Source organism: Amblyomma mixtum, chromosome 8 (genome assembly GCF_055824585.1).
Source record: "Amblyomma mixtum isolate Tamu chromosome 8, ASM5582458v1, whole genome shotgun sequence".
Classification (NCBI taxonomy): domain Eukaryota; kingdom Metazoa; phylum Arthropoda; class Arachnida; order Ixodida; family Ixodidae; genus Amblyomma; species Amblyomma mixtum.
Window position 1 is genome coordinate 121,758,748 of NC_143019.1, and position 13,748 is coordinate 121,772,495.

Consider the following 13,748-nt stretch of genomic DNA (forward strand, 5'->3'; position numbering starts at 1 on the left):
CATGCTTTTTGATAAGATATGCTCCAGGATTTTACAACATGTGCAAGTTATTGAAATCGGCCTATAATTTCCAACATTGTATTTGCTCCCAGATTTGTGGATTGGGACAACTCTTGCCCGTAACCAGTCGGCAGGCAAACTGTGCTGTTCTAGAGATGCTTGAAAGATGACAACAAGGTACTTCGCGATCCATTCCGCATAGCGTTTCAAAAATTCGTTAGGAATGCCATCTGGACCAGCTGACTTTTTGGTGTCTAAATTCAGTAAAAGTGAAAGAATTCCTTCTTCGGAAAAAATAACGTCTTCCATAGTCACATGTCTTTCAACATCAAGGTCATTCAAGTTTACAGTCAATGTTTGTGGTCGGTCGAATACGGAATGGAAAAATGTATTACACTTATGGGCTATAGCACACGGATCACTAATCACGCATCCATCATCTAAAATATAATCATATCATCATCTAAAATATGTTATCCTCGAATCGCATAATAAAAATAAAGATATCTTTTCTACCAATGTCCCGCTAGGCTAGTGCGCTTAATAGTTTCAAGAATAGTTTCGCCACAGCACACCACTCAGTTCGTGAACATGAGGTCTCTACATAGCGAGAGACGTTGTAGAAATGCACATTCCTTCTCATCATGTTCCACTGGAACTTCTGACGCTCTCCACGCGAGGAACTGCACACAAAAATTTCAGAATCTGAAGGCGATCCTCGGTGGATCGTTTGAATGCGTTAGCATTTTTCGTTGCTCCTGATTATGCGATTATGTGCAATATGTGTAACCCATATATGTGGAATTGCTCATTTTATTCATAGATTGCTGAGATTGCTCATACCACTCCCGGCGCAGTGGTGCAGCGGTTAAGCTATGCACCAGGCGTGTGGCTGTTTCAGACACGGTCACCGGTGAGGCTGGTGGGACACCGGTTGCTCTACCTGAGCAATATCGCCCCCAACCAATAATTTAATTGTCAGCTGGCACGGCTTGCAGTTTTACCATAATACGGTGGGCAGGTTGCGATGACTCCACAAAGTCACACCGCATGTATCGTGCGTGACACTGTCGCCATTTCTGTGTCCACAGACCCTTCTCGTGCAAACGCATTAAACGAGTGCAGACACCAAACTTCTGGGTGCATGTTTTCTTCTTTATAACTACATGTAAGGCATTATTATGCATGGACTACTGCGATGTAAAGGTTCGATGTTCGAGGAACGTCGAACCTTTCTAACGCTGTTAACAAGGCGATCTTTATGTCAACAACACTAGTAATTTCCTTCAGGGCCACCCTATCCAAAAGCTCTTCCCTCACGTTGTGATCGGATGAAACAAAACCAACGAAAATGGCGAGTTGTGGCTTGTCCTCGATATCCGTCGATTCATCGAGCGCTAAGCTGAAAGTTCTACCGCTACTTGGACCATCCTTAAACTTGTTGACGATGTGACAGCTCAGCTCTGAAACGCGCCTCTCGATTGAGTGCCATGACGCTGGGAGTTGCCTGACCAGCGTTTGAAGTTTCTTGTTGTTCGAGTCCAACAGTGGCAAGACGTCGCAGATGCGTTTCCTCTCGAATTCTGCCTGTGAATAGCACGTTAAATGTTCCACAAAATCGCGAAGCTAGCTGCGGCTGCTTTTTCGGATTCTTTGCTGAAGACGTATACATCAGGGACTGCTGGTTCTGAAGTCGCGATTTGAGCTCGGCCAATTTCGTCTTCCGTAAACCAGATAAGTTTAGATAGTCCCGAGAAAACTTAGTGCGATAGGACTTAAAGTTATGACTGAGATCGCTCTCCTTGAAATTTGAAAGTGCAGTATTACAAATGGGTTAACGTTCTTCTCCGTGAAGGCGAAATCTTGCTCCCATTGAAGAATAAAATTCCTACGTTTACTTTCGTTATTGCGTTCTTTGCTTGATTTAGACGCCATTTTGTCGTAGATGGTCAGATGCACCGCAGTGTTTAACTTCTTTCACAAAATAACTAAAGTCTTGGTGCTACAGCTTAAGTAGTGTCATCTTTGCGAGATGGCGCCAGTTATAAATGACTGAAACGGCTGGGCCGTAGAGATAATATTCAGAAACTATGGGCTCCACACGCATCGTTTCGCGCTATCTCCGCGGGATGCCGTCAGCTTGCAACGGCTACACCAGCTGCACGTAAGCGGTAATAGAAACTATGACCTGCCCACGCATCATTTCGCGAATTCTCCGCAGGATGGCGCCAAACGGTGGCAGCTGCCTGCTTGCGCCTCTATTGCCTCTAATCGCAAAAGAGAGCGGAGAGTATAGACACCAGAAAATCGCAAGCCACACTTAAACCCGCAAGGATACGCTTGCGGCTCTCCAGCCGCGGTTTGGCTACTCCAACCACTTCTATGACACTCATACTACCCATATAACACCCCTACCATGACGACCATGCCATGCGGACACCCGTACTATATAACTTATGGTATGGGCCTGCCAAGCTAACAATTTTATATATCTTGTAGAACAGCCATCTTGGGAACAATGAGAGACACCCCTATCTAGCTCGGATGTCCAGGATCAATGAGCCCTCATCGAAAGAGCCAAGGCTGAGGACCCAATCATCTTCCTTAATTCCCCTTCTCCTTTTGTCCTCATTAAATATTTTCGTCATCGTAAAAACGTCGCCAACCTCTCCTGCAAGGATCCGCAAGTAGTGGCGTCATGTGTTCTTCGCTTTTACGCAGTTGTCTGGTTTATAAGCAGCCGGAATTCGCTACCAGCCGCCGCGATCGATTTGCTGCCAGCGCCACCCAGCGAGCGGCGGTTAGAGTACTGCCGGATCGCTCCGGCGCAGCCGGCCTAGCAGATTGAGTAGAACAGTGCGAAAGCGAAGGCCTCGCAAGAGAAAGCGTGCGGATAAATGCTTCCACAGCTCTCATGGCCTTCACGGTTCAATTGGGGGGTTTTTCTAGAAGAAATTTAAAGTATGGTCACACTTTCTTGATTAAGGACACATACATCACGTAAAGGAGTTAGTGTTGTCAGCCACGCCCGATATCACTGCGAAATGCACGCCACCGAAGACCAACGCGCCGCTGTACATCCTCACAATAAACGCCTGTATTTTGAATGTGTACAGAATTCGTTGCTTTTAGACTTTAGCACAGCCCCGCGGCCGGCGAATGGGGTAGTGCGTGGCAGTTGCTACCGTTGCACCGTGCTTGTCTGCATTCGAAGTGCGGTTGTACAGATACCGTAGTTGGCTTATTTACCGCATGACCGTCGTAAAACTTTGCTACCGGCACCAGAATACTACCGGTGTCCGGCGGCTGTAATGCGGCAAGCAAAAAAATGCAAGCACGATGCAGCTATCGTGCTGTGCGCTCAAGACACGAAGTTTCGATCCCGGATCAGCCGAGCCCGAGCTTGCGTGTTTCTGCTGGTAGAAAACGCTGCTGAAAGGAAACGGCGGTTGCTGGACACAAAGAGAAAAGGAGTAAATGAAGGGAATAACTATTAATTAATATCGAGCTACGGTGACAAGATCCTAAGTCACCCAACTGCTGATTCCAGCCGCAACTGGTCGACGCACAAAACTTCCCCAAACCAATTTGACCACTTACTTTCACTTCAGAAAAGAAGGGTGACATACCTTTGCAACCAGCTGTACCGATCCGAATGAACCCAAAGACAGTAATGCTTTCGGTCAAATGTTTAGGGGAATCGCCCAAGGTGGAGTAGGTTTGTAATAAGGCAGTAATTACTCGTTGGAATCCACCCCAGCCCAGCCGTACGGCCACAGAGGAAAGCTATACGGCTCACGCGGAAACTTTGTGCTTACAAAAAAAAAGCTTGTCCTTGTCCGCGGTTCGAACCCGGGACGACCGCTTCACCTGAGCACTCACTCTACCAACTGATCTAACAGGGACGACTAGCATATGGTAAGTCGAAAGTGAATTGATCGAGCAGTGTTAATGAAATGATTTTGGGAACCCCCACTGTGCAATTGAATTTGTAGTGAGGGAGTAATCACTCCCTTATTACAAAATGAGCTCCACCTATAAGTCTAGCCTAATTTGGTATTTTTCTTTTGTGACCCTTTAAGTCGTCAGCGGTAATAGACGGCACCGATAAAAAGAACCCATACACGTGCAGTACTCTGTGTGAATTTTTCAGACGCTATGTGTGCGTGTCTGCGTTTGTGTTCTTGTGTGTTTGTTTTAAAGTGACTAGTACCACCTTCAGTAAGAAACAGTAAAGGATGCCTGAATTGCCCAGAGAAGTTTCTAAGAACCACGGGCAATGGCAAGCGATCAAAAGGAGTCACGACAATACTGCTGATAATGCTTTCGCTCTCATACATGGCGTAAACAGTGGTACTTGGCCTACATTCCCAGGAGTTGTGTTTTTTAACGCAGCATGGCGACTACGCGCAAGGAGCTTATTTATATGAGGCGGACGGCCGTCCACTCTGAGTGCGGTATTTTCGGGGGGGGGGGGGGGGGGGGGGGGGAATCATTAAGACGTTTATTTTTCGAAGCAAGGATTCTCTCAAGAACATTCCCTTATAAAAATGGTCTATAGACAGTCTATAGACTTCTTATTGACTGTATTGACTTCCTATAGATATTGCTTTTTCTATACATAGTCTATAGGCTGTCTATAAACAAAAGACTACTAAAAGGGCATGGTCATAAATCTATAGATTGTCTATAGACTGTCGATGGCATTTGTATTGCCTATAGACTGTTTTCTAGGATTTTACTATAAACAGTCTATAGACTTTATAGACAGAAGTCTATAGACACTCTATAGACTCTCTAAAACGTTTTTTGTAAGGGTTGCGAAAAAAGGCCCCCATCTGCATCGCACGCACTGCCCCCTTCAATAGTGATTTTAAAATCAGCCGCTCGTCGGTGCGTGAAAATTAGTTGAAAAACTCTAGCTTTTGTTACTGACCTTTCTTTCTGCATGCTGGGTCACGTTGGAAACGGGGGGCAATCGAGGCAAGGAGCAACTGTTGGTCCGTCTTGAGCGCTTAGAAGTCTCTCATACTGCCGCAGTTGTCAAATGCGACCGAAAGAGTCACACCTCTCATGCTACACAGCGAGCAGGGTACTGCCACATCACAACGTAGGAGGAAGAGATAACTGAGGCTGGAGCGGTGCCAAATAGTTTATCAGCGGAGTGACAATGGTGCGGGCAGGGCTCTCCGCTTGCCTTTTGCCGATAAGCAAGCGATATGCAACGCCCCTCGAACTGTGACTGTCTCTGGATTTCCACAGAGAAAAATTTCAGGGGGGCGCTTTGTTGACCTAAAGTGCGGTGAGGCGGAAGCCTTAATTAAGCGCAGTGTTGCTGCTTGTGTCCACTGATGTGTGGTTGGGATGTTAAGCTTCGCCTCTAAGAGTGGAACGCGACAGCGCCTTGCAACGCTGCCAGGGAGTCCACAGAACGCCATCGCCCGTTCGGCTCTACGCCTTGCTCGTCCAAAAAATTGTTTTTTGCGGAAAAGAAATGTACCTGTCTCACATATCGCGGTGGACACCTGAACCTCGCCTTAAGGGAAGGGAGGAAGATAGGAGTGAACGAAAACACCGTATTCACTAGACGCGCCTTTGTTCATTCCAAACCATCGAGCTGGCATGGCGAACCGCCCTTTAATCCCGCAGGTCTGATGGGGACCAGCTAAGGAATGAATGACAGTCTGCAACCTTCGCGCCAGAACCTTCATGAAAATTTTTTACTCGACGTTAGTGAGTGCTATGGGTCGGTATGCTGTAACCTGTCGTAATCTATCAATGTCTTCCGTTTTGGGAACCAGAACAGTATGGGACGACCCGTATGACGGAGGCAGTGCTTTTACTTTAAAGGCTTCATTAAAGATTACGTTCAAGACCGGGGTGATAACACGCTTGAATTCTTTCTAGAAACCCGCACTAAAGCCATCCGGTCCAGGCGACTTACCAAGGTTTAACTGTGTATTGCTTGCTCCAATTCCCCTTGCGTTATGTCCCGGCCGCTCTAATCTGTCTTTTGTTTCGTCGTCAAGACGCGGTGCTTGGGCTAGAAACACCTCCTTAAATGTGCTAACATAAGAGCGCCTAATAATGCTCCAAAAAGGCTGCTATGATGTGATCGATGTCCGTTGTTAAAACACCTCTCCATTCTATTTCGTTAATGTGGTTTCATTCGGCACGAGCTTTTTTATACCAAGAGCTCATTTCGTTGGCGCTTTCCCTGCCTCTGTGTCTTCTGCCCTTGCCCTCACCAGCGCTCCCCGATAACGTCTTTCTTCGATTAGCTCTAACTTTCGTTTGTTTTTTTCTTATATCTTCTATCCATTTACCAGGCGCTCGGCATTCCTAATTTAGCATCTTCTGAAGCAGTGCCTTTAGCTCCGTTTCCTGTTGTTTCGCCCCATGATGTATACAGGTAGCTTTTTCTATTGCTTTTAATTTTAAGGTTTCTTTAGTGAGCTCCCACTGCTGCCATATCCTCATGTTTCTACTGGGTTCCATTTTTGATATTTCTTCTTTTACACTTCGGTTATAAAATTCGTCCTGAAGTAACGTGTCATTTAATTTCCACATTTCCCACGAAAAACTATTCCCCTTCTTAACGATTCCTATGCTGTATTGAACCAAACAATGGTCACAAAATGATACCGGCATAACTTCATGACTATTGCATTTAGGTACGGTAGCCACAGATGCATAAATGCGATCTGACCGTGCTTGACTTGAGCCCTGAAATCATGTGTACTTTACAGCACGCGCTCCTTCGAGACACTCTGCCACATCATCTAGGTTGCAGTTCTCGATCATTCGCAAGAACACTTCAGTGCTTTTATCTCGAAAACCGTGTACGCTTGTCTTATCGCGAGCGCAAAGGACACAGTTGTAATCGCCCATAACAATGAGCTGTCTGTCCGTGCGAAGCCGGTTTTCGACATTTTCAAAAAACACGGCTCGGCCATCAACCGAATTAGGCGCATACAAACAAACAATACACCAGTCAGTGTTCCTCCGCGAAAACTCGAGTGACACGTATCGACCCGACATGCACGACTGATGACCATGTACCTCTAGCCCCGGCAACTTCTTAACAAAAAAAAACACAACCAACCGATGTGCCCACAGCATGGCTACCGACGGCAAAAAATACCTAGACGTGAAGCGTCGCACCATGCTCCCGGTCTCTTTGTCGCCGTCAACTTTAGTCTCCTGAACAGCCAGTACATCAATATCTTGGTCCATTATCAGTCGGTACAGCTGGCTTTGTTTTCTTTTACCTGCCAGGCCTCTGACGTTTAGGGTGGCGACTTTGAACGGAGATGCAGAAGCCATTTTCACATAGGAAGAAGAGACCGGAAGCACGGTGCTTACCTCCCGCGTCTAGCATGTTGCTAGACGTTGACGTCGCCGCCGGTGTCATCGGGCGCGAGCACTTGCCCCTGGTCAGGAGGCGCTTTGTCGCCACCACGCTTGTCGGACGGAACCTTTGAACGCGGCCGCAGACTGGTCCGTCGTGCTTCGGGCGCTTTTGCCGGTGGTTCCTCGACGCTGGGCTCTGTTGCCTTGTCCCCGTCGGGCTTGGTCTCGGCGTGCGGACGCTTCGCCGGGGTAGTGACGCAGGTAATCATGCGGGCGTCGGCCTTGTCGTCCTGGCCCTCGCTGGCCGCCTTTGATTCCACGACCACAAGCACTGGCGGGCTGGCTCCATCTTTTGGCGCCTCCAGATGCGTCAAAGATGGGTCACTAGTTGGCGACCCGCTCACCTGTGCGACCGTCGTGTCAGCGTTGCTCCTCGCAACAGCTGGCTCAACCACCACCCCCTTGATTTTGCCCGCGTTGACGGCACTGCTCGCTGCCTCCTCCGCTTCGACGACGTCCATGAGTTCTGCGGAGTCGCTCGCCGCTTCGCACCCGGTAGCCGACGCGTAGGTGCGCACGCAGTCAGCCTCCGAGTGTCCATAGCGTCGGCACTTCGAGCACCTGGGCACCTTGCAATCATGCCGAACGTCTGCTGGTCGCGTCGACGGCGTCGAGGCACTGCAGCGCCAAATCGAGCAACTGGAGAAGCAAGTGGCGGCCCTTCCGAATCAAATCATGTCAGGAGTCCGCGAGTCCTTCCAGGACATGTTCAAGGCGGCTTTAACGCAAGCATTTCCCGACCTTGTGGCCCAGGTCACTGACTCCGTCCTTAAAGCCGTGCAGCCCTGGGTGAGCACCCAAATTAAGAACTCCACTAACTGCGAATCCCCTCACCTCAAACGTAATACAGCCTCCCGCAAGGCAGCGGAGGAACACGGTTCAGGCTCGGCAGCCAGTGGTTCGGTGCGGCCCCTCACTGGGGTTGCGCCGGCTCCCGGCCAGAGCTAGTCCGCTCTCCGGTAAATAAATACAAAATGGCTAGCAGATCGAACAGGATTGCTAAAAACCTTGAAAAATTCCAGATCATACAATGGAACTGCAGGGGTTTCAGAGCTTGGAAAAAGCGGTCACACCTCCAGCTCTACTTACAGTCCCTAGGTGACATGCCGGCGCTCATTGCCCTGCAGCTGACGCCGCCGCCCGCGCGCTCTCTCTCCTGGCATTTCCCACGGTACCCGACGCCGACCAGGACACTGATTTCAATCCGATTTATACTTTTAAAGAAATATGCGTGTATTACAAATCCACGCACCAAACTCTTCCCACCCCATGCAAAGGGCTGGGGAAGGTCAACGAGCGGGTACTCCTTCGCCTGCTCACCAACACGATGTTGTGCCCGGCAATTCGACAGCATTTCGATCCTAAATTCGACGGGTGGTGCTCACACTGTGGGGAGGTGTCTGACACCTACCACGAGGTGTGGGCCTGCCAGCAGAACCCATCCCTACCCCCTATCCCGAACCCCACCCGAGAGGACTGGGAGGCGACCCTGTCCGGTTGCTGCACCCTCGAGGCCCAAAGGGCCTTAACGCAGCGCGCCCGGGCTGCGGCAAACGCCAATGGTGTGCCTGACTAGGCATCCCACCTAGTGGTTGTAAGGGCGTGACCCTTCAGGTCACGACCCCCAACACCTCTCTTTATGATTAATAAATGTTTTCACCACCACCACCTGCCCGGCAGGGGCCCGGAATAGACGCTAAATTCTCGGGCTACAGCACCTTTCAGGGGGGCCCCTCTACGTGCATCCTTGTGAATAAGGCTTCCACCGTGGTTCAGGTCGACTTAGACTTGAGCACCGAGCAAGAATATACAATGGTCCGCGTACTGCCTCTCAGACGCCGCGACCCGTCAATACATATCCTCAACATATAATGCCCTCCGCATAAGCCGCGCGTAACTTTCAATGAAATCTTCCTTCGCGCGATCAAAATGGCAGCCAAAGAGCCTCTAGTGATCGTTGAAGACTTCAATGCTCCCTGCCTTCACTGGGGCTACCACTTCGAAAAGGCAAGAGGACGTAAGCTGGCGGAGCCCATCTCTACCCTCAGCCTCACGTTGCTCACGGACCCGGCGTATCCCACCCGAGTGGGGAATTCGGTAACCCGCGACACGTGTCCTGACCTTTCTCTCCTGAAAAATGCTAGAGAGGCTGCCTGGGAGAACTTGGGTGATTCTCTAGGCAGCGATCACTTCCCCTTTCGGATTACACTCATCGCAAAGGCAGCTCGCAAAAAATCAGGTCAGGCCAAGCTGACCGATTGGCACAAATTCCGAAATCACACTATCCCTTCCGTACTATTTTCCGGCGGATACGCGGAGTGGGCTAACCACATATACAGCATTCAGAAACAACACGTCACAACACTACAAACCACCGAAGAGATCCCCGCAGTCGACACCCATCTTCTGCATTTGTGGGAGGCACGCCGGAGCTTAACTAAACGGTGGAAAAAGCAGAAAACTAATCGAAAACTACGCGCCCGCATAGCGAAACTCACAGAGCAGGCTGCAGCGTATGCTGCCGAACTCTCAGATTCAAACTGGATAGCACGCTGCGACGCCGAAGCTCATCAGATGAGCTCGAAGGAGACATGGCGTCTCTTTCACAGTCTAATCGACCCCTCCCAAACGAGAGGGCAGACGCAAAAGCAGTTCCGGCGGGCTCTGCAAGGATATCAAGGTACGACGGCCCAACTTGCGGACACTCTGTGCGACAGATATCTCTGTCGTACGGAGCACCCGACTGGGCCTGAGTACATGTACTCTGGCAGGCCTAATGAAACACTCGATGCCCCTTTCGAGTTGCACGACCTTAAGGCGGCCTTGGCAAAAATGCGCCAGGGTACGGCTCCGGGACGGGACCACATAACAGTGAACCTGTTGGCGAACCTACCGGACTCAGCCTACCTCCATTTATTAGAATACATCAACCAGATTTGGGGCGGGTGTCCACTCCCTCCTGAGTGGAAAACGTCGCTTGTGACGTTTATCCCTAAAACAGGTAAGTCCGTGAATACAAACAACCTGAGGCCCATATCACTGACCTCATGTGCGGGCAAGCTTATGGAGACGATGGTACGGGACGCCTCTCTCCATACCTGGAGAGCAAGGGCTCCTTTGCAGTCACTGTGTTTGGGTTTCGCCACCCACATGTCTGCACAGAACGTCCTGCTCAAGCTGCAAAGGAATGTAATACGACCCACAACTATGCAACACAATGGCAAAGCCATCCTCGCCCTTGATCTGAAAGGGGCTTTCGACAATGTGAAACGCGGAAGCATCCTGGCCAACTTGAGTTCTACCGATTGTGGGGCTAGGGCCTACGCGTATGTAAGAGATTTCATGACTAATCGCCAGGCCTTTCTTCGGATTGAGGACGAGGAATACGGCCCTTACATGATGGGAACACGGGGTACCCCTTAGGGAGCGGTGTTATTACCGCTCCTGTTCAACATAGCTATGATGCTCCTCCCGAGCCAATTGGCCCGCGTGGAAGGCATTCAACACGCGTTATATGCACATGATATTACAATTTGGACCACTCAGGGGATCCTTGGGGACATGGAGGACCGCCTTCAGCAGGCCGCTTCCATAGTCGATGCGTATGCTATTGACTGTGGGCTCCAATGTGCTCCAGCGAAATCAGAGCTTCTGCATGTCAGAGCGAATGAAAAGGATAGGACAGCAATACACATCTCTCTGTCAGGAGGTCCTATTAGAGAGGTGGAGGAGCTCCGTATTCCGGGCCTTTTCATTCACCACAGACTCAGATCGGACTCCACCACTGTGAAACTAAAGAGAATAGGCGAACAGCTAGGGCGCATGATCCGCCGCGTTTCCAACAAGCGGGGCGGTCTGCGGGGCAGGGACGCGCTTCGGCTCAGCTATGCCTTCGTGACTAGCCGGATCGTCTACGCCGTGCCATATCTCCGCACTACTAAGCAAGACGAGGCGCGAATAGACGCCATCATCCGCACAGCAACTAAGCGAGCCCTGGATCTCCCGGTGGCTACCTCTAATGCCAAACTCAAGGCATTGGGGGGTTAAACTCCTACCAGGAGCTGCGGGAGGCCCACCTCGTAAACCAATACACGCGGCTCATGCAGACGGCCCCTGGGCGCCGACTGCTAAACCGCTTACACATCCAACACGCTGCACTCCAGAGGAGGCGGAGCGTATCCCAGTACTGTGGCGCCATATGCTCTGGGTCCCCCCGCTCCCCCGTAACATGGACACCGACATGCACGAAAACAGACGACAAGCGCGGGCTCGGTCTCTTGAGAGACAACACGGCTCCCGACCTGGTGTATATTATGTAGACGTAGCCCATCGCCCACCGGATTTTACACGGCCCTTGTCGTTCACTAGGAAATGGACGTTGATGGACTCTCCTTTCGAGCCCCGAATTCAATGCGAGCCGAAGAAGTAGCGATAGCGATTGCTGCCGCCCACGCCAATTCGAAAATCATCATCACGGATTCCCGAGAAGCATGTGATTATTACTTGGCAGGGGAGACCTCCCCCTTAGTTGCTTGTATTCTACGACGGACTGCCACTGATCCAACACCCAAAAGAATCATTTGGGCTACTGGCCACCAGGGCTTACGAGGTAATGAGGCCGCTGACGCGGCTGCCCGAACGCTTACTCACCGGGCTCATCCCAGCTCTTCTGGCTCGGAGACTAACCAGCCGCTGCTGCGATTCAGGGAAATAATAACACATTATAGCGACAACCACCGCCTTTTCCCGGCCCCTGCAAAGGGGCTGTGTAAGACGGAGGAGCGAACTTTAAGGCGCCTGCAGACTGGTACTCTTCTCTGTCCTGCAATCATAAAACATTACGATCCTAACACGGATGGGCGATGCCCGCGCTGTGGGGAGACCTGTGATATCTTCCACATGGTGTAGGCGTGTACTCAAAATCCCCACCTCCCCCCTTCCCCTACCCCTTCCAGAGAGGCATGGGAGACTGCCCTCAACTGCTCCTCGCTTGAGACCCAAAATGCTCTGGTGAAACGGGCGAGAGACAGGGCCTCGTCATGCGGTGTCCCGGACTAGGGACGCGGACCATGCAGCGGGGCCACTCTTTGGCTCCCAAACTCTATTTTACGAAATAAAAGTTTTCACCACCACCAGCACCAACGCAGACACTGCATCGGCCGCCCGGGTACCACCACGAGAGCCAACTCACCAGCGACTCGAACCTGGTGGGGCAGGTCGTCCACCTTCATGCCTGGCTTCATCAATATTCACGTAGCGCGCAGTGTCTTAAAATGCTGGGATGGCACAGATGGTCGGGTGGCTATTCTCCAAATTGATCTAGAAAAGGCATTTGACTGCGTCGCCCATGAATTTTTGTTTGCTGTATTAGGCCACGTTAATGTAGGGTCTGTTATCCGTGGGGGGTGTTGTCCTGGCATACCGGAACTGCACGACGAGATTGATTGTTAACAAGAGTTTGGGAGCCGTCATTAGCGTGCAGCGTTCGGTGCGCCAGGGCTGTCCCCTCAGCCCCCTGTTATTTTGCTTTTGCGTCGAGAGCCTTTGTTTGAAAATACTGGAAAACGGGAGTATCAATGGATTCAGTTTACAAGCAGCCCAAGTAAAGCTCTTGGCGTACGCAGATGACATTCCTGTGTTTGCGGTTGACGAGGGTGGCATAAGCGAGGCTGTTAAATGCGTACGCGAATTCAGCCAAGCTACCGGCATGCGGTTAATTGATAGAAGTGCCTGGGGCTTTGGGATGGAAGGTGGCCATCTACGCCTGAACGGTTCGCCAGTGTGCCTTGGACGAAGATGCCAGATAAGTACTTGGGCGTTCGGTTCGATGCTTACCGAGACAGTGAACAGTATTGGAAAGATCAGGTCAAAGAGATACGGGAGAGAGCGGATAAGTGGAAAAGAACAACCTTGTCCATTTTTGCCAGAGCCACTCTTTCCAACTTGTTCTTTATCAGCAGGCTCTGGTGCGTAATGCATGTGCTGCAATGTTTAAGGTTAAACATTCAAAAGCTACACAGGATTTTCGCCGTCTTCATCTGGTCGTCCGAATGGGAGCGCTGCTGCCGGACCAACCAATTTAGATGGGTACAGGACGGAGAGCTGAGACTGGGCCATTTGTTTTCGCGGCAGCTGGTCAATCGTTTTTTCTTTTTTCGGGACACAATAGACCCGTTTTTGCGCACCATATGCCAAGTTGGGCTGCAGCGCATGCTGCCGGAGTGTGTAGTCTCCACTAGTGAGGTTTACTTTAGGATCAGCGGCTTTTACCGGGAAATTGTAGCGAGTGTGAGATTCCTTTCCGCGCGGTTTTCAGATGATTTTCTGTCGACTGT

The 13,748-nt window shown here is 50.5% G+C and overlaps 1 protein-coding gene and 1 pseudogene across 3 annotated transcripts in view; one reads left to right on the forward strand and one right to left on the reverse strand.

Moving 5' to 3' along the window:
• Positions 1-5,096, reverse strand: part of LOC149334163 (DNA polymerase theta-like) — a 45,864-nt gene extending 40,768 nt beyond the window's left edge. For all 3 annotated transcript variants that reach the window (XM_089555043.1, XM_089555041.1, XM_089555040.1), the window contains exon 1: positions 4,937-5,096. Coding sequence is in view for 2 of the 3 variants with exons in the window: in XM_089555041.1 (XP_089411167.1) it covers positions 4,937-4,950 (14 nt within the window). In the remaining variant the exon portion in view is untranslated. The remainder of the gene's footprint in view (positions 1-4,936) is intronic.
• A 3,967-nt stretch (positions 5,097-9,063) lies between these two features.
• LOC149334164 (uncharacterized) lies at positions 9,064-12,471 on the forward strand (annotated as a pseudogene).
• Positions 12,472-13,748: the final 1,277 nt, after the last annotated feature.